The sequence below is a fragment of the Pseudorca crassidens genome, chromosome 1 (assembly GCF_039906515.1).
Source record: "Pseudorca crassidens isolate mPseCra1 chromosome 1, mPseCra1.hap1, whole genome shotgun sequence".
Taxonomy (NCBI): Eukaryota; Metazoa; Chordata; class Mammalia; order Artiodactyla; family Delphinidae; genus Pseudorca; species Pseudorca crassidens.
Genome location: NC_090296.1, coordinates 1,218,195 through 1,242,931, shown reverse-complemented (window position 1 = coordinate 1,242,931; position 24,737 = coordinate 1,218,195). Strand labels below are relative to the sequence as shown.

The 24,737-nt window shown below is 64.9% G+C and overlaps 1 protein-coding gene across 10 annotated transcripts in view; it reads left to right on the top strand.

Moving 5' to 3' along the window:
- Positions 1 to 22,470, top strand: part of PACS2 (phosphofurin acidic cluster sorting protein 2) — a 57,104-nt gene extending 34,634 nt beyond the window's left edge. For 2 of the 10 annotated variants that reach the window (XM_067708381.1, XM_067708846.1), the window contains 21 exons: positions 844 to 1,006; positions 1,522 to 1,595; positions 1,946 to 2,026; positions 3,190 to 3,249; positions 6,213 to 6,370; positions 7,958 to 8,048; positions 8,419 to 8,493; positions 9,566 to 9,708; positions 11,157 to 11,289; positions 11,576 to 11,680; positions 11,956 to 12,062; positions 12,399 to 12,553; positions 13,005 to 13,115; positions 13,588 to 13,696; positions 14,475 to 14,507; positions 18,000 to 18,042; positions 19,463 to 19,505; positions 19,713 to 19,944; positions 20,741 to 20,967; positions 21,228 to 21,341; positions 22,014 to 22,470. In XM_067708381.1, the coding sequence (XP_067564482.1) occupies positions 844 to 1,006; positions 1,522 to 1,595; positions 1,946 to 2,026; positions 3,190 to 3,249; positions 6,213 to 6,370; positions 7,958 to 8,048; positions 8,419 to 8,493; positions 9,566 to 9,708; positions 11,157 to 11,289; positions 11,576 to 11,680; positions 11,956 to 12,062; positions 12,399 to 12,553; positions 13,005 to 13,115; positions 13,588 to 13,696; positions 14,475 to 14,507; positions 18,000 to 18,042; positions 19,463 to 19,505; positions 19,713 to 19,944; positions 20,741 to 20,967; positions 21,228 to 21,341; positions 22,014 to 22,132 (2,376 nt within the window). In that variant the 3' untranslated portion in view covers positions 22,133 to 22,470. Of the gene's footprint in view, positions 1 to 843; positions 1,007 to 1,521; positions 1,596 to 1,945; positions 2,027 to 3,189; positions 3,250 to 6,212; positions 6,371 to 7,957; positions 8,049 to 8,418; positions 8,494 to 9,565; positions 9,709 to 11,156; positions 11,290 to 11,575; positions 11,681 to 11,955; positions 12,063 to 12,398; positions 12,554 to 13,004; positions 13,116 to 13,587; positions 13,697 to 14,474; positions 14,508 to 17,999; positions 18,043 to 19,462; positions 19,506 to 19,712; positions 19,945 to 20,740; positions 20,968 to 21,227; positions 21,342 to 22,013 lie in introns of those variants that run through there. The other 8 variants (XM_067708459.1, XM_067708585.1, XM_067708508.1 and 5 more) reach the window with 8 other exon arrangements.
- Positions 22,471 to 24,737: the final 2,267 nt, after the last annotated feature.

Below are 24,737 nucleotides of genomic sequence, written 5' to 3'. Positions count from 1 at the left end.
TGCTGGTGTGGGTCAGAGGGGCTGCCAGCTCACCTTTTTTAACTTGGCTTTTTCACTGATGGTGATAGGTGATGTTACTTTTCTCAAAATTCTTACTTTCTTACTTGACTAAGGAGTTTCCCCCCCACAACTAAGCCCCCCCAAATTAAAAAAGAATCTGGTCCATAAAACCCCAGCATCTAGATGTGATCAAATGACCCCAAACGCAGCTCCTAAAACGCAGAGGCACACATTCGCTGGGTTATCATGACGAGACCCCGTGAAGGTGAACGGCTTGGGCGTCTGGGACCAGCGCGGGGCTCAGGCTGGCACCGGGCGGGGGACGCAGGGGGGCTCTGCCGCTCTCCCCAGTTTATTTGATTCTCTCATGATCAGAACGGCCGCAGGGTCTCATCCTCCTGGTGGGCCAAACCTGGTGCATGTCAGCTCCGCGGCACCAGAGCCCCGGCTTGCACTTGGTCCCCCAGGGACACGGGTTCCTGGGGTTGAGTCCCGAGAGTCGGTGGCTGTGCCTGGACTGGCCCCTGCGTGGCTTCACACACTGCTCGCTGCCGCCGACCCTCCTCCCTGATGGCCTCCAGTCCTTAGGGGCGGGGCCTGGCTGACCCCCCAGCCTGGCCCGGTGTGCTCCCTCCCAGCCCGTCCACCCCGCTCCCGCGTCCCCTCTCTTGGCCCGTCCGCGGGCCCCCTGTCCTCGTGTCCTCCTGCGCCGCCCCCTGCCACCGTGCTTGCCCCGCAGAGTGCACCCCCGCCGTCGCCGCCGGGGAAAGCCCACCCGCCCCCAGCGTGCGCCCCCCGCAGGGTGAGGCTGGTGAGGCCTCTAGAACCGCGCCCTGCCCACAGGTGGTGCAGCAGCCGTCGGAGGGCGGCCAGGTGCTGGGCCTCTGCAGCAACATCAAGGAGGCCGCGGTCAAGGTGGCCGAGGTCTGGGTCTTCTCCCTGTCCAGCCAGCCTATCGGCCACGAGGACAGCACCATGCAGGCCGGCCCCAAGGCCAAGTCCACCGGTGAGGGCAGCTGAGGCAGCGCTGCTGTCGCGGGCGCCGCCTCCTGGCCGCTGGCCCGTGGGCTCGAGAGGTTGGGGAGGGGATGTGAGGGTCTGCGGCTACTCTCTGGGCTGCAGGCATGTCAGCCCTGCCTGCGCACTGGGACTCGGTCAGGAAGCAGGTCACGGGGTCGACCGTGGTGCCTCCCAGGGTCTGGCACGGTCGTGGTGTGGGCTGTCACCTCCGTCGCAGTTGGGGTCACCATCTCCCCTGAGGCGAGGGTGGGCCAGTGGGGGCCTAGTCGAGCAGGAGACCCAGTTTGAGCCCTGTGACGGGCAGAAGGGCTGGGGGCCACGGTGGGGGGCTACAACGTGCAGCCCCTGCCCCCTCGACAGTCCATCTGCCGCGTGTGGGGCTGTGTCCTCGTGGCTCCCCTGCACGCCGGGGGCGGGGGGCAGTCACTGGGGCGCCACCTTATTGCTGGGACACGGGCTGGAACGTCGAGGCGCCCCCCCTTCCATCTGCTCACCCCGCAGATAACTACTCCGAGGAGGAGTACGAGAGCTTCTCCTCCGAGCAGGAAGCCAGCGACGACGCCGTGCAGGGGCAGGTAACGCGGGGCCCGGGGGGTGCCGGCCTCGAGGCTCCCAGCGCCCCGTGCCCGGCCCCTACCAGACCCCAGCAGCTGTGCAGCCCGCCGTGGACGGGCCCGGGCCCCCCCAGAGCCACTGTTGCCAGGGTAGCAGGGGGCATAGGGGGCTGGGAGCCTGGTCCCCGTCCCCGGGGCTGGAGGGTGTCAGCAGACGCACTGGGACGCCCAGGAGACCAGGCCCCTCCCCAGGCCGCCCAGGGAGGCCGCACATCCACGTGGGTCGGCCCTGGGCCAGGGGCACAGCAGGCAGGGGCAGGGTCCCACGTGTACTGAGGGTGGCCTGGCCCAGGTGCCACGTGTCTCTGCAGGATTTGGACGAGGATGACTTCGACGTGGGGAAGCCCAAGAAGCAACGGCGATCGATAGTAAGAACGACGTCCATGACCAGGGTCGGTGGAAACTGGTTTTACTAACACTGGGGAAGGGTACGGGGTGGGGACCCGGGGTGGGGGCCGGGTGGAGCCCTCGGGAGGGGCGGGTCAGGACGTGAGGCGGCCTGCCCTGGGATCACATGGGCACACGCGCTGTCCCCTGAGCCCAGCCCTGTGGCTTCTTCAGAGGCCCAGTCTCTTCCCCAAATACAGCATGAAGGCGGGGAGACCCCGTGCCACGGCCTTGCCCTGGGAGGGGGGCTGTGGCCTACAGCCCAGAGGACAGGGGGCAAGGCCACTCTCGGAGCAGAGCTGAGGGCCGGTCCTCTGCCGCTTGGCCCAGACACGCCCAGTGTGAGGCCAGCCCCCGCCCCCGGCTCTGCTCTGTGCCCAGGGGCTTGGAAGGGCTGCCAGGCTCCTCCTTTAGGAGGGAAATCCAGGCAGGGGCCGTGGCCCATCATGAATCGTCCAGCCCCGGTGCCAGAGCTCCTGGGCGAGCTTACAGTGCCGAGCCACTCTGCCCTGCGGCCCCAGGCCAGGCCAGCTCGAAGGGAGACCCGGGAAGCCCCGGTGCTGATGGCCCAGCCCAGCCCCAGAGACCACGGCCCCCCAGCCGTGCTGGGAGACCGTGGGCTGGTCCCCGTATACCGGGTGACGCGCGTGTTCTGGACCGTGGTGTGGAGGCCCTCGCGCTGCTGTGACAGTACCTGTTTGAGCCTCAGGTCCAGGACCCGAGGCCCGACTTCTGTGGAGGGGGCGTGGGCCTCCTTTTGGGTGGCCTCGGTCGGAGGCCAGTGGCCAGGGCAGCACCAGGAGCAGATGGGCTCAGGCTCCGATGCGCCCTGACCACGCCCTAGGTCCCGAGGAGGGAGGGCGGGGGCGTCACTGGCACAACCATAGATACGCCCTCCCTGCGGCTCCCCTTCGCCGGCTCTGAGGCTGGCAGCCCTTCTCTGGGTCCATTTCTTAGTCCGACCACAGCTGTGGTTTCAGAGGCTTGTGAAGACGCTTACTGTTGTTAAAGTGCCGGCAGCCGTGTTCAAGTTCATAGGTGTTGCCGCGTGTCTGAGCTGTGCCCCCGCCGGCTGAGGCCGCCCTCGCGGTGCAGCCCGGTGCCGGCCCCACTGTGTCCTCCGGGAAGCGGCTCCAAGGGCTCTGATGCCGGCCTGCTTGTCTCGCAGCAACAGAACTTCAAGCAGAAGGTCGTGGCCCTGCTGCGGAGATTTAAAGTTTCCGACGAGGTGAGTGCGCAGCCCCTCCCCCCGTGGCAGCCCCGCGTCCGGTCGGGGTAGGGCTCTGGAGGCCGGTTCCGGCGGGTCCCGCTCTGCTGTTCGCTGCCGCCGTGGCCCTCTGGACGCCACTGCCGTCTCCAGGAGCGAGGGCGATGGTGGCGCCTGCCCCGGGGGCGCTCGAGGGGCAGGCAGGGCCCCAGGTGACGCCTGCTGTGTTTCTTGACAGCCTGCTCTGAACAGATCTGGAGGAGGGCGGGACATTTTCTGTGGGGGGTGTGACCACGGGTTTCTGTGTTTTGTGTTTTTTTATCAATCAACTTTATTTTTTAGGGCAGTTTTAGGTTCACAGCAAAACTGAGCACAGAGTTCCCATGTGCCCTGTCACCCCACACACTGCCTCCCCACGATCAACATACTATGTGTTTTCAAATTTTTTCTTTTAGCTTTTTTCTAGTCTCCAAATGATGACTTTGTGTAACTGTGATAACCAGAAAAAAAAAACAAAACTTTTTTTTAATGTGATCAGAGGAAAATTAGTCCCCAGGTTCTGGACCCACCCAGGAGAGGTGGCATTTAAGTATCGAAGCCCCAAGACATCGTTATCACATGTGTCACGATGGCCCGTAAAGTGAGCTGTGTGCTTCCCGGAAGCCACGGCTGTGCGTCCACGCGCGGTGGTGGGGCATCCTCTTGCAGCAGCTCTTAGCGGGTCAGCTGCTCGAAATGGGCCCGGCTCAGCCACGGTCCTTCCCACACTGACCCACAGCGTCAACATGATTCCTATCAAATCACCAGCTGCCTTTTTGCAGAAACCAACCAGCTAGTCCTGAAACTTATGTGGAAATGCAAGGGACGCAGAAGCAACAAAACAATCCTGAAAAAGCACAAGTTGGGGCTTTCCTGGTGGCGCAGTGGTTGAGAGTCCGCCTGCCGGTGCAGGGGACACGGGTTCGTGCCCCGGTCCGGGAAGATCCCACATGCCGCGGAGCGGCTGGGCCTGTGAGCCATGGCCGCTGAGCCTGAGCGACCGGAGCCTGTGCTCCACAACGGGAGAGGCCACAACAGTGAGAGGCCCGCGTACCACAAAAAAAAAAAAAAAAAAAAAAAGTACAAGTTGGAGGACTCACCTGTCCATTTTCAAAACTTACCTAAAGCTCCTGTCATGAGACTGTGGCGGGTCAACGAAGTAAGGTTAAGAGTCCAGAAATAAGTTCTTCTATTTATGATCGGTTGATTTTCGACAAGCTGCGAAGACCATTCAGTGGGGAGAAGAATAGCCTTTTCAGCAAATAGTGCTGGCACGACTGGATATCTGCACACAGAAGAGTGAAGCTGGACCCCTACCTCACGCCACAGCCTACAAAAATTAACTCAAAACGGGTCAGAGATCTAAATGTACAAGCTGAAACTATAGACCTCTTAGAAAAAAACAGCGGTATTTGTGATCTTGGGTCAGGCAATGGTTTTTTAGATAATGACACCAAAAGCATGAGCAAACGAAGAAAAAATAGGTAAGTTGGACTACATCAAAATTTAAACTTGCTGTGCTTACAACAATACCATCAAGAAAATGAAACAACAGCCCACAGAATGGGAAAAATTTTTTGCACATCATATATCTGGGGCTTCCCTGGTGGTGCAGTGGTTCAGAATCCCCCTGTCAACGCAGGGGACACGGGTTCGAGCCCTGGTCTGGGAAGATCCCACATGCTGCGGAGCAACTAAGCCTGTGCGCCACAACTACTGAGCCTGCGCTCTAGAGCCCTCGAGCCACAACTACTGAGCCCACGTGCCACAACTACTGAAGCCCGCGTGCCTAGAGCCCGTGCTCCGCAACAAGAGAAGCCACCGCAATGAGAAGCCCGCGCACTACAACGAAGAGCAGCCCCCACTCGCCGCAACTAGAGAAAGCCTGCACGCAGCAATGAAGACCCAACGCAGCCAAAAATAGATAAATCAAATAAATTTTAAAAAATCATATATCTGATAAGAGACTTGTATCCAGAATACATAAAGAACACTTACAACTCAAAAACAGAACAATGCAGTTAAAAAATTAATTGTCCACTTTAAAAATTGGGCAAAGGATCTGACTAGATAGTTCTCCAAAGAAGAAATACAGCCAATCAGCCCGTGAAGAGATGCTTGGCATCTCTAGTCTTTGGCGAACACAGATCAGAACCACAGACTCCTCTTAATACCCACTAGGGCGGCCGTCACCAGGAACACGGAAGATAAGTGTCGACAAGGGTGTGTAACAGTGGGAACCCTCACACGTGCTGGAGGGAACGGAAGCGGTGCAGCCACTGTGGAGAACAGGCCAGCGGTGCCTTGGAAGGCTTGCCAGGCACCCAGCACCCACTGCTGAGTACTTCCCTACGAGAGATGGAAACACGTCCAGACGTTTAGCACGTCCACTGATAAACAGTCACAGGAGCTTCACCTGTAGTGCAGACGCTGGGCGCGTCGCCCTGTCCTCCACCGGCCGTTGGTCAGACATACTGTGACCCCTCCCTTGGGTGGCCCACTGTCAAGAAGGAGCAGGCTGTGGGCAAGCCCACTTACACACACACACACGCGTCACGCTGAGTGAGGGGAGGCTGCACGTGGAGCAGTTCCATTCGTGTGCCATCCTGGGAAAGGCCCGGGGCACGGGGCTGGGTGGGGGGACGGTCGGGGGCAGGGGGTGCCTGGGGAGGGAAACCGTTTACGTCCTGATCGTGGCGGTGCCACACCACAGCACACACTGTCATAGCACCGCTTGGTGCTCTAAAGGGTGCGTTGGGGTGTTAAAGCTTCTGAGGCTGGGGAGAAGAGCCCCCTGCGCAGCGCCCGGTGACCGGAGGTCCCCAAGGGACTGGCTGGTGGCACAGGCTGGAGGAGGGGTGCTGGGCGGCCGTGCGCCCTCCTCCCACCTGTCCCTCAGGAGCCCCGTCCCACCGGGCCAGCCTCACACCTCGGATCCCACGTAGGTCCTGGACTCGGAGCAGGACCCTGCAGAGCATGTCCCCGAGGTGGAGGAGGACCTGGACCTTCTGTACGACACGCTGGACATGGAGAACCCCAGTGACAGCGGCCCCGACATGGAGGACGACGACAGCGTCCTCAGCACCCCCAAGCCAAAGCTCAGGTGGGCACAGCCGCTGGCCGGCGTATGCCACCACGCTGGGACACAGTGGACACGGCCGTCTGCCTTCAAAGCTGGAGGTTGGCAGAGGCCAGCCCAGGAGGAAGTCCATCTGGGGGGTCGTCCGGGCCGGAGGGAAAGGTGGTTTGTGAGAAAGCAGGCCCTCGGGGGTGCAGGCTCTGGGGAGGGGAGAGCAGGAGCCGCAGACCCCAACGGTGCCCCAGGTCTGCGGTGCTTCCAGAGGTGAGAAGTGGCGAAGTGACAGGGTCCAGTTTGTATCTGGAAAAGGTCTCTCTGGGATCTGCTGGGAGCAGCTCGGGTCATCCCTGCAGGAGGCCGTGGTGTTGGGGCAGGAGGGGGGCGGGCCGGGAAGTTGTGTGGAAGGCGGGCCCTGGGCGGGGGGTGGGGGGATGTGGGCTGGGGAGGGGGTGCTGGCTGGGCATCACAGGAGGGGACCGGTGAACACGGGCCCACAGGGCTCCGTCCGACGCGGAGACGAGGGGCGTGCTGGGGCCACCCCCCAGGGGCACGGGTGCGGCATGGCTGGTGCTGGAAGGGAGTCTGGGGGACAGGTGATGCGGGTGCTGATGCCCGGCCTGGTGGAGACAGCACACGGGTCTGAGTCCGCCTCAGGAGCCGGTGGGGGTGGAGGGCGTCCAAGTCAGGCGGAGAGGTATGCGGACCGGTTGGTTTTTAAACTTAAAACAAGCATAAGTCAGACACAAGGAAGCACACACGAGAAAGGGGTGGCCATGCTGTCACCTGCCCTCCAGCTCCCGCTGCAGCCTCGCACACCCACCTCCCAGTGCAGCGTCCCCAGCTGCTGACCGGCGACCTTTGACTCAACTGCCCAGTTACCCTCCTCTGGGAGGTTGGAGACTGGGGGCTCAAGTCAGGGTGTCGGCCACTGGCCTCCTGGGGGCTCAGCCAGGCGGCTGCAGGACGGGGCTCCTGCCTCCCTTCTACCTGCTGCCCCCTCCACCTTTAAGGCCAGCACGGTGGTCGTGTCCCTCGGTATTTGCCCCCCGACCCCTCTCTGCCTTCAGTTGGAGATCTCTGCTTTTATCAGCCGCCGTGACTACCTCGGTGCCCGGCTGACCCGGGCCGTCCCCGCCTGTAGCTCCCTCCATAATGTTAGCTGTGCCTGCAGGGCAAGCCCTGGCCAGCCCGCGTCCCAGTCCTGGGGCTGAGGCGTGGCGTCTCAGGCCTGACCCTCCTGCCACGCACCGTGGTCCCGCCCCACGTGGCTTCGTCACCAGACACTGCGTGAGTCCCGTCCCTCGTTTTAGCTTGACCTTCGGCTCCTGCAAGCTGGCTGTGGGTTCCCCACCCGACAGGCCTCCAGCCCGGGTGTCGGGTGCAGCTGTCAACGTGTGCCGCTGGCCACCCCGCCAGGGCCGAGGCCGAGAGCGGATGGGGTTTTGGGGCACAGGTCTGCTCAGCTGCTCTCAGGCCCTCGGGTCCTCGCCTGTGCCACGGTCCTCGAGGGTGGGGGCCCTGCTGCGCGTCTGACCCCGCCAGGCGCAGCGGCTGCGCCTTCAGCTTGGGGAGGTACTGGAGAATAACGCGCTCTCCGTCCGCGCCACCCAGGCCGTACTTCGAAGGCTTGTCCCACTCCAGCTCGCAGACAGAGATCGGGAGTATCCACAGTGCCCGGAGCCAGAAGGAGCCTCCGAGTCCGGTGAGCGGCCCGGAGCCAGGCAGCCCCGTGCTCCCACGGGGGCCCTCGGGTGGGGGGGGGCGGGGCGCACCCTCGGGTGGGGGTGGGGCGCACCCTCGGGTGGGGTGGGGCACCCTGACCCTTCCTGTCTGAGCCCCTCGAGGCAGCTTGCGCATTGGTGCTGGGCCGACCCAAGGCCAAGCATGCTCGGCCCGGGTCCCCCTGCCAGGCTCCAGGTGACAGTCGTGGGGTGACCCTGAACCCACAGTCCAGGAAGTCCTGGCCAGTCTCCCCAGGCTGCCTCCAAGCCCAGAACCCCCTGCCCAGAGGTGAGCCAGCCTCGGTGCCATGGTCGGACACAGCCTGATTCCCTCCCGTCTCGTCCACACAGGCTGACGTGCCTGAGAAGACGCGGGCCCTCGGAGGGAAGCAGCCAAGTGACAGCATCTCCGATTCCGTGGCCCATGTGAGCAGGCGGGGCCACGTTCACGGGTGCCAACAGAGAGCCCACTTACGTGCTGCCTCTAGGGGTCTGATCCCTGACCGGCAGGTCCTCCTGCTTCCGCCACCCAGAACCTGTGCACAGAACCACGAAGGCGCCCCTGAACTCACCCCCACCCCAGGGAGGGGGCCAGGTTTCACCCCATGCCAGGGGAACGGTCAGGGATCCCCGGATTCACCGCACTCCAGGGGGACGGTCAGGGCCCCCCGGATTCACCCCACTCCAGGGGGACGGTCAGGGCCCCCCGGATTCACCCCACCCCAGGGGGATGGTCAGGGCCCCCCGGATTCACCCCCACCCCTGGGGGACGTTCAGGGCCCCCCGGATTCACCCCACCCCAGGGGGATGGTCAGGGCCCCCCGGATTCACCCCCACCCCCGGGGGACGTTCAGGGCCCCCCGGATTCACCCCCACCCCTGGGGGACGTTCAGGGCCCCCCGGATTCACCCCACCCCAGGGGGACGGTCAGGGCCCCCCGGATTCACCCCCACCCCTGGGGGACGTTCAGGGCCCCCCGGATTCACCCCCACCCCTGGGGGACGTTCAGGGCCCCCCGGATTCACCCCACCCCAGGGGGACGGTCAGGGCCCCCCGGATTCACCCCCACCCCTGGGGGACGTTCAGGGCCCCCCGGATTCACCGCACCACAGGGGGATGGTCAAGGCCCGCCCTGGATTCACCCCAGCTCTGGGGGGCAGCAGGCGTCCCCACGCTTCCCTGTCAGGCACGGCCCGTGAACACCACGGCTGGTTCCTGCTGCCCTCCTGAGGGTTCTTAGGGAAGGTCCAGAGGAGGTTTGGGGAGGGTTGGTGCGGCTCTCTCGGTGGCAGCCAGGACTGAGCCCTGTGGTTGGAGGGTGAAGTCAGCTCACTTCCCAGGGCAGCACGTGGCCGTGTCCACACGCAGGGAGCCACCAGACCAAGAGAGGCCTAGGCAGCCTCACCCAACGCAGGGCCCCTCTGGCACAGGAGCGCATGGCCGAGAGGAGGCCCCGGGGGGCGTGCGTTCCTGACCAGCGCCATTCTCTGTCCGTCAGAGCGCGCCCACCCCGGGGGAGCAGCCAGCCCCGCCCGAGGACAGCCCGGAGGTGGAGCCCTCTGCCCTGGACACGTTCACCGAGAAGCTGCCACCCAGCGGGCGGATCACCAAGACAGAGTCTCTGGTCATTCCCTCCACCAGGTGACTGGCCGCCCGGGGAGGCCATCAGGCCGGCAATGCCTGTGTGGGCCCGTGTGGGAGGGACCGTCTGACTGGATGAGCGTCACCTGGGAAGCACTCAGGTCTCCAGGCCCGTCCCGGGAGGTCCACATTGGACCCCCACCCCCCATCCGCACCGAACTAGCCGCCTGCAGGTCTGACCGGGCCGAGGTGTGGCTGCTTGCTCCGAGGGCAGGGGAGGTCCCGCTGTCCTTGACTCACGTTCTCCTGGACCAGGGACTGTACGAGTGGAGCAGGGCTTGTGCTAGGTGCCGCCGCTCCCGTGGTGCTGGGTGCCGGAGCACGTAGGGTGTGCCCCGCTGAGCCCACGTGCGCTGCGTCGGGAGAGCTGGACCCAGCGCCTGTGTGGATGGGCACAGCAGCCCTCACGGACTGTGAGGGGTCCAGCGCAGGACGTCTGTGGGGCGGGGGAGGGGGTGGCAACTGGGCCGGGGTCCCGAGGACCCTGCCTCCCAGAGTGGGTCATGTAATTGGGTGAGCGCCGCATCAAAAGCTGGGGTCTGAGGTGCAGTGACCTCAGGTGGCTTCCTGGTGGTGGACGAACCTTCTGGGTCCCTCACGTGCCCTCTTCCCCTCCCCCACCTCGATCAGGTCCTTGCTCCGGCTCTGCTGCTCCTTCCTTGGGCACCCACCCTCGCCCTCTGAGCTGCCCTGCGTGGTCACCTCCCACCTCCCCCCCCCCCGCCCCCGGCCACAGTTGGCCACATGCCCACCACTGCCTCAGGGCCTCAGATCCCACCCCACAGCTCGCTGCCCCCTGGAGGGCCACAGAGCCGGCATGGGCCTCTGCTCCGCCCTCTCCCGGGGCTGCAGTCCCGTGCAGCTGTCGCTCAGCACGCTGCATCAGGCCTTATGCCCCGATTTTCAAGGGTGGTGCCCCACAGATCAGCCCTCACTGCCCACCGCCTGCCCGCCACCCCACGCACGTCTACTCACAGAAACGAGAAACAAAACCCAGCACTGATACGGCATTTGGTATTGAAACCCCCAGCCTAGCTCTTCACCCGATGGCAGCCCCTGCCCTGGCGTGAGACCCAGCGGGGCAGGCACCTCGAGCACCAGGGTGCCCTGTCTTATGTTTCTGTGGCAGGAAGTTTCCAGAAGCAGTGGGTCTGGGCGCTGGCACTGGCCTGGCTGGGGCGCACAGAGGCCTGTGTCAGGGCCGGGAGGAGCTCCAGGCCCCCGGGCACTGGGCTGCACCAGGCTTGTGTCCCGGGCGTGGGAGGTCTCAGTCCCCACAGGTGCCCCTCGGGCCCTCTGGGGTTCGTGGGCTCTGTGTGGCCTTCGGCCCTGCTGCCTGACAGCGCACACCACACCACGACCATCCTCAACTGCCTCTGCTGCTGGGTGGCCCCTGACTGGGGCAGTGAGTTCCTGCAGGCTGCCCCAGCCCGTCCCTTCCCCCGCAGGGCCGAGGGGAAGCAGGCCGGCCGCCGGGGCCGGAGCACGTCGCTGAAGGAGCGGCAGCCGGCGCGTCCGCAGAACGAGCGGGCCAACAGCCTGGACAACGAGCGCTGCCCGGACACTCGGAGCCAGCTGCAGGTGGGTGCCCAGCCCAGGGCGGGGACCCCGGCCACCCCCGGCTGGCCCAGAGCGGGCGGCTCCAAGGCGAGGGCGCTTGTTCTCTACCTGGAGGGCTTGTCGGGACAGCCCACTGCCGCTGCTGCTGCCGCCTCGCTGCAGCGCCTTCAGCCCCGTGGCCGCTGTCCACAGCGAGGCCGTGTGTCTGAGCCCTCCCAGGTGGCTGCTGGAGAGAGAGTGGGGCTGAGCAGGTGAGGGGCAGGCGCAGCTCCCCTCACGCTGGGTTCGGCGGGCACTGTGTCTTCAGATCCCCAGGAAGACTGTGTATGACCAGTTAAACCACATCCTCATCTCAGATGACCAGCTCCCCGAAAACATCATTCTTGTCAACACCTCGGACTGGCAGGGGCAGGTGGGGAGGGGCGGCGCATCCTCCCCGCAGAGGGGAGGGGGGAGGGGGCGGCCCATCCTCCCTGCAGAGGGGAGGGGGGAGGCGGCGGCGCAGCCTCCCCGCAGAGGGGAGGGGGGAAGGGCAGTGCAGCCTCTGCAGGGTGGAGCGTCCACCCGCAGGATGGAGTGGCGGGGGTGTCTGGCCAGCCTTGCCTGTTTGAGGACCCTGACCGAGGCGCGCTCACAGGCGAGGCTGGTGGTGGGTGGCTCGGATGCTCACCCTCCGCCGCCTCCCAGTTCCTCTCAGACGTCCTGCAGCGGCACACGCTCCCCGTGGTGTGCACGTGCTCTGCTGCCGACGTCCAGGCGGCCTTCAGCACCATCGTCTCTCGGATACAGAGATAGTGAGTCCCACACCCTCCGTGGCTGCCGCCCGGGAGTCCATGGGGATCTCTGCACCCCAGCGTTTTGTGTGGCTCCGTCCTGCCGATCCGCAGTCTTGCCAGGGCAGGGAGGAGAGCAGTGGCCCAGGCGGGAGCTTCCTCAGCGCTGGGGGAATCCTGGGCGGGTCTGGGGGGCCTGGGTTCCGGTGACTCCATCAGCGTGAGCCGCGGGAGAGGCCGGGTGGAGGGGAGCAGGGGCGCCCTGGGGCCCCCCTCGGGCCCAGCGAGGACGGCCCTCGCGGCGGGGGCGGCTCCCTGAGGCGTCTGTTCCCTCTCGTCCTGCCTGCGGGACCGCAGCTGCAACTGCAATTCCCAGCCGCCGACCCCCGTGAAGATCGCCGTGGCGGGAGCGCAGCATTACCTCAGCGCCATTCTGCGGCTCTTCGTGGAGCAGCTGTCCCACAAGACCCCCGACTGGCTGGGCTACATGCGCTTCCTCGTCATCCCGCTGGGTGAGGGGCGCGCTTGAGTCCTCCGCAGGAGCCACGCGGATGCCCGGCAGCGGCGTCCGCCCTCCGAGCGCCCGCAGGCCCCGCAGCTTGGGCGACTCGATGTCGTCTTGGATTTGTTGTCAAAGTGCCAAGCAGGGGTTGGTTATTAACCTCTTAAAGTTATCAGAATCCTCTGCAAATCAAAACCAAAATCCCATTTTTCGGCTTACGCAGTATGTTGCAAACAAATCTGTCTCCTGGAAAGGGCTGAGGTGTAGAGGAGACCCCTCCCCGCAGCGCAAGAGGCCGTCTGGTCTGCAGGACACACCTCGGTCCGGCCGAGTGATCTGTGTTCCAAGGAGGCCGAGAAGCCGCTTCCTTGGGGACCGGGGGTTGGGGGCCGAAGTCATCGGGGAGGCGCGGAACTGCGCGCGGGGTCCGCGCATCCTGATGCTCTCCCCTCGGCTCGCAGGCTCCCACCCGGTGGCCAGATACCTGGGCTCCGTGGACTACAGGTACAACAACTTCTTCCAGGATCTGACCTGGAGAGACCTATTCAACAAGCTGGAGGCCCAGAGCGCCGGTGAGGCCCGGGCCCCGACCACGCCCCTTGCGCCCCCGCCCTCGAGCCCACGCTGCCACGCCCCTCGCGCGCGTGCCCACGTCGCCACGCCCACCCAGCCCTGGCGCCCACCCCACCAAGCCTCCGTGAGAACCCGAGTCATTCGCTGTCCCCCTGAGACGCGACCTGTGTGCCTGCCTTTTTCTCAGGCCCCTCTGGGGCCTGAGCGCCTGGGAGGGAGGTGGGGTCAGCGGGCCGGGCCAGTGGAGCCTCGGCCAGGATGCTTCCCTTTGCCCACCGTGAGTCTCAGAGGTCCTTGGCGACCGGGCCCCCGGGGAGGGCTCTTCAGGACTTGGACAGGCCTTGCTGCCCTCCCCAGGACCCCGTGAGGGTGGCTGCCAGAGGAGCTGCTCAGCCGCCCCCAGCATGGCCGCCTGGATTCGGGGTGCTGGCGTGCAGCACCCCACGAACCCCTCCTGGTCTCCTCGTGCAGTGCAGGACACGCCGGACATTGTGTCGAGGATCACGCAGTACATCTCAGGGGCCAACTGCGCCCACCAGCTGCCCATCGCGGAGGCCATGCTGACCTACAAGCAGAAGAGGTACCTCCTGGGGCCTGGGTGGGTGTGGGGCGGCGGCAGCGACCCACCGTCCCTCTGCGGTCTCAGCGGGCAGCCCGCAGTTCTCGCTGTCCCAGCTCCTTGGGTTGCTCATTGGGCTCTGCGGGAGGGAAGCCGAGCTGGGATCGGGGGAGCCTGTGAGCCATCCGAGCAGCCCCCAGTTCTCCTCGACCACTGCACCCTTTCCCGATGCATATCGGAGTTAGAATGAGCTGGTCGCTTTTTCTTTCTCGTTGTGTGTGTTGGGACTTCCGGTAGTAAAAGTTACAAGAATAGTGGTCCTGGTGCTTGGCCCCCAGCAGCGACCTGCCTTCTCTAGCCTGGGCACACGCTCCTCCAATAGCGGGGCTTCCCGGCAGGGAGACCCGTTTCTCACCCCGCCCAGTGCAGGACGGTGGTCAGGGGCCGTGCCCAGGACGGGGTGGGCCTGGGCGCACAGGTTGGGGGATCGAGCGGCCCCTTAGCCAGCCCCCGGACAGAGGCGTCCGGGTGGGGAAGGGCAGGAATAGGCAGACCACGCCGGGCTGATGAAGTACAGCTCCCCCGCTCCCGTCGGGGACGGTGCTCAGCTCCTTAAGGCGGAGGCAGAATCGAGCCAAAGCCTCTGCAGGCGGCCAGCGCACAGCCTAGCGCAAGGTTCCCGGCTCTTCCTCTGCGCGGGGCACGGGGACCGCTGTGCTGGTGCCGTGCCTGGGGGTGCCTCGCCGCACCTGAGCATCTAGTAACGTCATGTTTTTCTCTTTGGTGGCTTTCTGAAAAGGAGAAAGAACTTTCATTTTGACTTTACTCTCAGGTACCGCTGTCCCTGGGGCCGCGCCCCCTTCTGCCCGCTCGCTGGTCTTTAAGGCTGTTTAGCAGTGTCAGCAGGTGGGCCCCGGTGCACTGCCAGCTGCCCTAGCCAGGCCTGCACTCGGGCCCCCACCCAGCTGCAGCGACAAAAGCCTGCTGCCTGCAAGTCGCCGGGCAGGCTCTTTGTTTCCGTTCTGAGTTTGGGTTTAAGAAATGGCCGACTGAACTTCTTCTCCCTGAGCTGCTCCATCTCTGAAGCCTGGCGGCGCTGCCTCTTAAATGAGCAGCAGGGGCTGGTTTCACCCCGAGAGCTGCCGGGTGCTGGCAGCTCTCTCCGACTGTGGGCCTTGCTCCCAGCACATGGTACCAGCAGCTGGGGGAGGATGGCGTTCATGCGGACCCTCCACGTGGGGGCGGTGGGGAGAGGGGATGGGGAGCTCGCCCTGGGTGACGGCAGTGGTCAGTGGCCAGCTCCAAGCCCCTGCCGCCCTGCACCCAGGCCGTGTTTACCTGGATGGGACCGCTGCACACGGGCGAAGTGCTCGTCTCCCCCAAGGCGGCTCCACCCTCGGTTTGGCTGTCTGTTGGGAGCTGAGCTCCGGATGCTCCCAGAGTTGCCCTTTCACACAGGGCCCCTGCCTGCCTGGCGTCCTGCACTGGGTCCCTCAGGGCGCTTCTCTGCCATGGGTCTCAGGTTATTTGCTCTCCTGGGAAAGCCCCCCAGGGAGGGTCCTTGGGTCCCAAGTGGCCTCTCTGCTGGGCCCTGGGCCAGACCAGGAGGAGGGGTCTAAGCTCGTTGGACTGTCCTGCTAAACAAGCCTCAGGGACTAGAGAAAGACCAGCCGTGGTGTGCGCTGCTGACCCCTCGGGCTGTCCTGTGGGCCTGCGCCGGCTTCCCTCCCCTCCCCCCCCCCAGCCGAGGCGCCGGGAGTCCGCGGCATGCTGCGCTGCCTGGGCCACAGCTTCTCGACTGTGCTGCGGTTGGCGTTCGTGAGCCTCGAGCCGGGGCTTAGGAGACCCTGAGCCTCCTCCGTGCCTCGTGCCCCCGCCTCCGCGTTACAGTGGTGACACCGGCATGGGGGGTCGGGCGGGGGCTCCGGATGCCCTGCTGGAGCCCTGTGAAGGCAGCGTGCCATCCACGCTTGGAGCCCAGGGCTGGAAGCGCAGCAGGTCGGCCTTTGCCTGCTGTGACAGAGAACAGGCTGCTGTTCACCTGGAGGGGTCAGGAGACCCAGGAGAGGATGGGCAGCGGGCACGGCTCTTCTGGTCCCTCTCCAGCCCAGGCCCCGTGAGGGCACCTGCAGGGAGGAGCCTATCTGCCCAGCGCCAGCTCCCGGCCTGGGCTCGGACCCGCCGTTTGTCCCCCCGGGCAACCGCTAGAGGGCTTCCCAGCGCCTCTACACCAGCCTCGTGTGGGCTGCGCCCCCTCAGCCTCCAAGCCCCCCCCCACCTCAAGGGGAGGCACGCCACACCACCCCCCATGTGCGGGTCTCAGGAGCCACGCCCAGGGGCCTTGCCGCAGAGCCGCGGCTCAGGCCCTAGGAGTTCTGTCCACTGCCCTGCCAAGAACACGTGTGCCCCTCCGCACCCAGGGTCCAGGGTGAGGGTCTCGGTGGAAGCTGGTGTCACCCCCGTCTCGCCGGGCGCGTGCCGCGTTCTGGATGTGGTCTGCATGGCCCAGGGGCGGCTTGGCTTTGGCGTTTGTGGCGAGCAGTCCCTGAGTCCCGTCTCTTGAGGCCCCCGTTTGCCTGCCTTTCTGCGTGCCGATCGTGGGGCGGAGGGGCGGGGGGGGACGGGCCGTGGCTCGCCGAGGGTGGGAGCCCTGAGGGTCCGAGCCTCCCGTGCGCTGGGCCAGGAACCCCCCCCGGCTTCCTGCTTCTTGCCGCCCTGCATGCAGAAGGAGGTCTGGGCGCAGGATTTGGGTTGATTCGTTGCTTGAAATGAAAAAAGAGGTTTTCTCTTCCAACTGTACTCTCCTTGCAAGGGGGAGAGAGACTGGTAATCTGGTCATTTTCAATTGGATGGACTGAACCTGGGTCTTTCACCCAAAGACATTTGCTGTCTCTTTTGCGAAGGTGGGGTGGGTGGTGCCGGGGCAGAGGTCGTGGGTGCCCAGATCCCGGGGGTGCCTTGGGGGGGGGGGGCTCCTGCCGGGACCAGCCTGACAGCACTTTGTGCTGGCCCCTGGGCCAGGGTCACTTGGCCAGCTGGTGGCCACACTTCACGGGGAGCGCCAGCCAGGTGCAGGCCTCCGCCCCCCAACAGGGGCAGGGAGGGGAGGGCCTCTTGAAGGCTCTGGCGACGTGGGGCTCCTGGTCCCGGGAGTTGGTACCCAGGGAGGCCCCCCCAACCACCTGCTTGGAGCAGAGGCTTCTCCCTGAGTGACACCCCTGGGCCACTGCCTTGCGTGGCGCGCACGTGTGGACTCACCCGCAGAAGAGTTGATCTTTGACGACAGGCTCTGGTTTAGGGAGATGAGACAAATGGAACTGGGAGGTCAGCTCGGAGAGCAGGCCCACGGCTGGGTGGACGCCGCCAGCCGAGGAAGCGGGGAGGGGCGCCTATCTTCCCTGAAGCTGGGGGAGGGACAGAAGGCTCAGGACCGGCCCCGCCCTGGGGACCTACACGGAGGCGGCCAAGAAGGAGGCGCTCTCCCAGCCGCCGGTGGAGCCTCAGTCCTGCGGGAGAACCCCTCGGACCACAGCCCAGGCTAAGGCGGACACCAGGCGGGGGCAGGAGCAGCCCTGGCTGGGGAAGAGGGAGAGGAAGAGACGGGTTTGCACCCCCTCGGCTCCTGCCAACACCCGCACCCAGGGCCCTTGGACACTGGATGCCTTTGCCACCGATGGGCTGTGACCAGCGGTTCCGGCGAGGCTGAGGTTCTGCCAGAAGTCCTGCAGAGCCCGTGGGCACAGAGCAGCAGCACAGCCCACAGAGCCTCAGTCTCGCCCTCGGGCTCCTCTTGGGGCATCGTTCTGTTAGAACGTGGCGTGTGCACCCCATCACCGAGGCCAAAGTCCTGGAGATAGGCCCCCCCCACAGTGGGCACCAGCTTTACCCAGACCGTCTGGGAGAAAACCTCCCTAGCCTGGCTTGGGCCAGTCACCCCCGATCACTGGCAGAGGCCCAGACTGTTCCTGGGGCATCCTGGGGGCACAGAAAGCCGGCCTCTCGGGGCTCAGTGAGTGGGGCCAGCAGGAAGACCTTTGGGCTGGGCTGGGCTGGCTGCCCCGAGCCCCAGGCCCCCAGGATAGAGTGGCGGATTCCTGGGCGAGGCTGCACTCTCCACCCTTCCCCTCTGGGCTGTCCCGTGGGCCTCTGGACCTCGGTGCAGAGATGCGTTTGCCCTTGCTGTATGTCAGAAGGGTTTGCGGGTCTGAGGTCCAGGCCAGGCGTCCTGCGGGAGGGTGGGAGCGAGGCAGTGGGTGGGGCAGGGCCGCTCCGAAAGGGCCTGTCCCTCGGGGAGAGCGCTAACTGTCTGTTTCCCTCGTCTTAGCCCCGACGAAGAGTCCTCTCAGAAGTTCATCCCCTTCGTAGGGGTGAGTACTGCTCGGGCAGGCAGTGCCCTGCGCAGAGAGCTTCGCTGCCGCCTGGCTGGCTCCGCCTGCTGCCGCGAGACCGTTCCTCTGCCGAGAGGTCTTCCATAATCGCTCTGTTCTTGCATTAACTTGATCTGTTCCAGAACCTTCCTCACCAGTTTGAGCTGAGGACTTGCCTTATACGTTTCTCCCACCCTAAAGCTCTCTGTTTTTTCTCGCTGCGGTTGGGGGGTGAGCCCAGGCGTATCGCTGCCCCGGCTCTGCTGGGGCCTGACATGTGGAAGCAGGCAGCCCACCTGGGGGTGAGGATCCAGTTCTCAGCACCGTCCTGGGTGTCCGGGCCCAGTGTCAGGCTCAGCTCTTCAGGGGGTACCGAGGGTCGGCGGGCCTCAGGACAGGCCCCGCCTGGGGTGGGGGCAGAGGGCTGCCTCTGTCCTCTGGGAGCCGCAGGGCAGGCTTGCTCGGCTGGGATCACCCCTGTAAGTTGGGAGGTTTTGCTTTTTCCCACTGCCAAGGAGTAAGGGCTACTCCTCGCTGGCCAGGCCACGCGTCCACAGCCTGTGGTCCCACCGTGGTCTCCAGCCCGGCCTCTGCTGTGAGAGCCGTATGGCAGCCTGGCAGACAGCAGGGCCTCTAGGCCGTGGTTCGCTCTGCTCAGGCGTCAGGTGGCTGCTGGCTGTACTTGGAGGGTGCTGGTCCGGGGCAGCCTGTCCTGAGGAAGCTGCTGCGGTGACAGGAGGGCCTGTCCCGCTGGCTGCACTTGAGATGCCACCGCGTGACCGAGGCAGGAGCCGTTGTTGTCGTGATTTCTTTCACGTGACACAGCTCCCGCCCTGGTCAGGGTGGGGCCAGGCCCCCCCTCCCCCACCAGCAGCCCACGCGGGTTTGGAGCAGGCCCCAGGGATGCCTTAGGGCCCCGCTGGGCAGGGCTCCCTCACTCCAGCACCTGACCCGCTGACATCTGCGCCCGCCAGTCTCACAGGCACGCAGTTTGCTGAGTCCAGGGTGTGGGCCCTGAGAGGTTCGCTCGTGGAGGTAGGGCGCCAGTCCTGCCGGAGGCCACGTGTGTCCTGAATGCTGGCCACAGCTCAGGGCCAGGCCAGGGGCTGGCTGGCAGCCTTCGTCCCGGGAGTGAGGGATGGCCACAGAGCTTGCTTTAATTCAAGGGCGCCTCCCAAACATGCCCCCTGCACAGGGAGGTCCCTCAGCAGGGCCCGTACCGTGGCTGACCACGCAGGCGGTGGCTCCCTTGAGCTTAGCTCTGTCCCACAGACTGAGGGGCTGGGACCTGGCTCGGCCCCAGGAGTTCCTGGGGGCTGGGGGCACATGGAGGATGGGTGGTAGGAAAACAGGTCCCTGCCCGGTGTGGAGTCCCAGCGCCACCCCCGGGCCACTGCCAGCACGTTCCGTTGCCTTCTAGGTGGTGAAGGTTGGAATAGTGGAGCCATCTTCGGCCACTTCAGGTAACTCCATCATCCCTGCATTGGGGGCTGGGGTGCAGGAGGGCCGGGGCAGCCCCAGCACCAACACGCACCTTGCTGAGGGGCTTCTGTTCCCCATGGATGGGCCACTCCTGACCCTGGAGGCCTGACAGCTCCCCCTCAGCCTAAGCGGGGGGTGGGGGGGGCGGGGGGAGGGGTCTCCCGCTTCCCACACATGCCCCCACCCAGCCCACAGCTGCCTGGCCTCCCTGCCATGTCTGGGTCCAGAGGGCTTGGGGCAGAGCAGCGCGGGAGCTCAGCACTGGCCCCCGCCTCCTTCCCAAGGTGACTCAGATGACGCGGCCCCCTCGGGCTCCAGCGCACTCTCGTCCACCCCGCCGTCCACATCTCCCGCGGCCAAGGAGGCCTCACCCACCCCGCCCTCCTCCCCGTCGGTGAGCGGGGGCCTGTCCTCCCCCAGGTAAATGCAGCCATGTGGGCGGACGCTGCCCCCCAGCTCACGCCGTCCGTCCCCCCAGCGCAGCAGGGACTGTGCTGAGAACACTGGCAGTTCCTCGTGGTCCCTGGCTGTACCCTGGGGTGCCAGGAAGCAGAGGGTCAGGGCGGAAGGTGGGCTCAGCGGCCCTGCAGGGGCCGTGGTGGTGTCGACCAAGGCTCATCAGACAAGTGAGTCGGGGCGCTGGACTGCTCAGTCCTGGCCTGGTGTCTCCCCACCTCGCCCCACCCCCTGCCTTCCTAGGGACGGGAACTACAGAGTACAAATACGGGGTGCTCTGCACACAGAGGGGATTTTGGAAACTCAGATGTGAGTAGAAGGCGCGGGGACAGTGGGTGGGGGGTCCGCAGCCTCCGTCGGATGCCCTCGAGGCTCTCGTGAGCAGAGCTCACCCAGGCAGGACTGCCGCAGGGTCGGGGAGGACTTGGGCCCTGAGACTGCACCTCCAAGGGGTCGGTGGGCCTGGGCCCACCAGACAGAGCGGCAGCGTGGGCAGGCGGCAGGTCTGGACACTCCTGGGTGACCCCAGCATCGTGACGATGCTGGAGCCACGGGTGCAGATGGGGCTGCCCCAGGAGACCAGGACGGCCCGCCAGCGGGCTCTGGGCCCCGAGCTCCCCTCCGTCCTCAGCTGCTGCCGGTGGTCCCCCGATGTCGGGCAGCACAGGCACCAGCGGGCGCCTCCTCGCCTGTGCCAGCTGTGGGGGTGCTGCCGTCACCCGCTGAGGACGGAGGGGTGAGCCTCCCTCGTCTTTCACAGCCAGGGCGTCGGCGCCGAGCTGATGGGGCTGCAGGTGGATTACTGGACGGCAGCCCAGCCCGCAGACAGGAAGAGAGATGCGGAGAGGAAGGACCCGCCCACCACCAAAAACACACTCAAGTGCACCTTCCGGTCTCTCCAGGTCAGCAGGCTGCCCAGCAGCGGCGAGGCTGCGGCCACGCCCACCATGTCCATGACCGTGGTCACCAAGGAGAAGAACAAGAAGGGTGAGGTGGGGAGGCGGGCTGGCTTTCGGGACAATCGAAGGGGCCGCTGGGCAGGCCCTGAGGGCACCACAGGCCTGGGGGCCGCTTCTGTCCAGAGCCCCGGGCAAAGGCCTCCTGGTGGGCGGGCGGTGGCAGGCAGGGTCCGTGCGGAAGGGGGTCCAGATGAGCAGGGTCCAAGGGCCAAGGTGAGCCCACAGCCCCTGCTACCCCCCCATCCCTGAGGGACAACGGGAGGACAGCACAGCCCCTTTTCCTCCTAGTGATGTTTTTGCCCAAGAAAACCAAGGACAAGGATGTAGAGTCCAAAAGCCAGTGCATCGAGGGTATCAGCCGCCTCATCTGCACCGCCAAGCACCAGCAGAACATGCTGCGGGGTGAGCGCTGCCCCCTCCCTGCCTCCCTGCCTCCCTCTCTCTGTCTCTCTCTCTGTCTCTCTGTCTCTCCTCTGTCTCTCTCTCTGTCCCCCAGCGGGAGTGTGTGTGGGGGGAGGATATGGAAGTAAACCAGAGCCGAGCTGGGTGGCTTTTCTAAGTTCACCTCGGGAAATGCTTTGGTTTGCTATGAAGTCATACTGCGTAGTTTGAGCTTTGAATACGCGTGGAGGAGGCTATTCGTGTGCGTGGAATGGTTTTCTCAGCCCTTTGTGCTTTATCTCAGCCTTTCTATAGAAGATACTCTGCAAATAACAGAATATGAGCTCTCGAGATTTTTCTTTTTTCATGAGCTCAAGTCTGCCTGCCTCTGTTGATTTTCTGGTTTAAGTGGAGAGTGTTTTAAATTGGGTTTGCAGACCCCTGCTGAGGCAGAGGGGCTGTGGACAAGCAGGTCCCCTGAAGTCGGGAAGGGGCTGGCCGTGGGGGCGGTGGTGGGCAGCTGGCAGGAAGGTCAGCAAGGTGGGCTGGGCCGTCCCAGACCTCTTCCTACGGGGCCACTGAGAACCAGCGAGTGTCGCCTGGGAGTCCCCGGGGGTGTCAGGCCCTCCAGCCTCGTTCTGTGCCACGGCCTGGAGGAGGGGCAGGTGGGTCAGGCGGTCTTGTCCCCCACAGTCCTCATCGACGGTGTGGAGTGGAACGACGTCAAGTTCTTCCAGCTGGCGGCCCAGTGGTCCTCCCACGTCAAGCACTTCCCCATCTGCATCTTCGGACACTCCAAGTCCACCTTTTAGCCCCGCCTGCCAAGGGGCCGCGCCGGCTCCCCGCCCTGCAGCCCTGCGATGGCCGAGCGCCGGGAGGGCCCAGCTGCTTTTCTGTTAACATTTCAGTTTACTGCGGAGACAGACCCTTAAAAACCCAGAGAAAAACAGTCTTAAGTATGAACATGCTCACTACCTGGAAACTAACGGGGCAGCCCCCCACCGGGACCCCACAACTGCTCTGCTTCTTAACCAGAACGTTCGGCAGGGGTGGGAGGTCAGGCGGACAGTGTTGAACTTGAGAATCGTGGAAGGTGTGTTGTGGCCTCAGGACTCCCCCCACCCAGCCCCCCAACAAGAAGGGTTCTTGCCTTTGCGTCCTGTCCTTCCTGAAAGCCAGGACTCTGCTTCCTCGGAGCCAGGGTCCGGCAGGCGGCCACCCCGACCCCCGGCTGCCTGTGTGCCCAGGCACCGAGCTGGGTGGCCAGAGGCCAAAGGCCAGCCTTCTGTCGGGGGCGTCCTGGGCAGAACAGAGGCCAGTCAGGCCAGTCAGCCCAGCCCTGGGCCCCAGCCACCAACCAGGCAAGAGATGCCCCGGCACTGCCCACTCGTGGATCCCAGTGACCTCCAGCCACAGGGGGCAGTGGCGGTTTTATAGTCGCGGATTTTTTAATGCTTTCAAATACATGTTGCAATGTAGCTGCCAAAAAGACGTTGCTCTTCTGAAGCCCCGACAGCCCCTTAGGGCTGAGGCAGAGCAGCTGTGCTGCCCGGGGTCCCCGCCCCCCACACCCACTGCTCCCCCCCGGCCGTCCCCGCGGCGCCGCTCTGCTTCTGCGAGTTGTGCCTGCCCCAGACTTAGTGGGCACGGTGGCTTCCGCAGCTGCCACCTCCTGCCCCCACCCCAGCCCCCGTGCTGGCTGGGAGGTGTTTGGCCAGGCAGCCGGGTGTTTGTCCTCTGAAACACTAATGTGGCCAGTTAGAGCTCAGACAAGGCGGCCAGACCATAGGGGCCAAGCCCCGTTGGGGCTGTGGGTGAAGCTGGGGCCCCACCTCTAGGCCGGGCTCCTCAGGACAGAGATGTTTGTGGTCTGGGTCCCTGCGGAGGGGGGCGAGCCTACCCTCCACCTGAGGCCGGGGTCCTCGCCCGTCCTCCCACTACCCCACAGGCCTGCACCCCAGCACTCCACAGGAAGAGCCCCCCAGCTCCTGTCCCTTGGCAGCTGTGGCGGTAGGACCGTGGTGACCCACCCAGGGGGCTGTGAGCCCAGTTTCCTAGGGCCGAGAGCCACACATGCTGTGCTCAGAAACAGTGCCAAACGCAGACAGGCTGCAGGCCTTTCCCGCTCTTCTGGAGGACGGGCCTCACCAACAGCCTGTGGCACAGAGGGGTCCCACTTAGTGGATGGAAAATGGCCTATTTTATTACCTGCTTACCTCCCCCGGGTGGCTGTACGGGGTCCGAGTGTCCATGGCTGAGGGCCTTGGACCTAGCTGGCAGACAGCGTTTGGACATGGCCTTGGACCAGGGGCCCTGCCCCTCCCTGGGAAGGACCTGGGGGAGGGTGCAGGCCGCTGAGCTGAGGACCCCTTGGGCGGCCTATGCAGCATCTGCCTGCGGCTACACTCAGAAGCAGCCTGGGGACCTTGAGCCTCCCCCCTCGTTCCCACCACTGGCCTCAGGGCCTTGGTTACTGCTCGCGTTTCCAAAGGTCACACTCAACGGGAAGGAGGTGCAGGTGACACACCCTTGACTTAACTTTCCAGCTGCAGAGCTAGTTTTAGAAGAAGGGCCAAAGGGGGCTGTCCCATCCACCCCTACTGTGAGCTGTCTTCCTCACGCCTCCCTGTGTCCTTGTACCCACAAGGAGAAGACACCCAGCACCTCCACCCTGTGCCGCTGGGCCTGCAGAGCCCAGTTGTGGTCTGTCCAGTGCCACGGGGCCCACCGGCCACACTGTTTATGGGCCCAGGAGGTCGTGCAGATGACCCCAACCACCATAACTCACTTGGAGACCTGGGCTTTGCTCACGCTGGTGCCTCGGTTTCCCCATCGGCTAAACGGGGATGGTCACGTTTCCCCAGCCTACCTCATGGAGCTGTTCTGAGGATACATACAAAAGCACTTTGTCCCTGGGAGGAAGGTGATGCAGAAGCCAAAGCCGTCTGTGACTGAGCCAGTGCAGCCGTGAGCACGTGGAGGGCGGTGGGGGCAAGTGAGGAACACGGGCCCCAGACCATGACCCACAGGACAGGAGCAGGGGTCCTCAGCCCATTGGGTGACCAGTGGTCCTTAGGACTCAAAGGTTAAGCCACCAGCCACCTTCGGGTAAGGCCAGGCTCCTCGTGGGCCTGGTGGCATGGTGTGGGCAAGCTCTGCCCTCGCTGAGGTCCCGTGGAGGTGAGCTCCAGCCCTGTATCCGGGCCACTGCTTCTCCCTCCTTGTGTTGGTCCCCTGGGTTCCCATCTCCTCAGGGCATGCAGGCCGGTGTCCCGAGTCAGTGTCACGGCTGCAGATCCGGAAGGAGAGGGACTCTGGGCCCAGAACCAAAGGTCTCTGTGCAGCGGCAGGCAGATCAGAGCAGCCAGGGCCAGCATTGCTGCCCTGTCCTCACTCCCAGATATGAAGACCTGACTG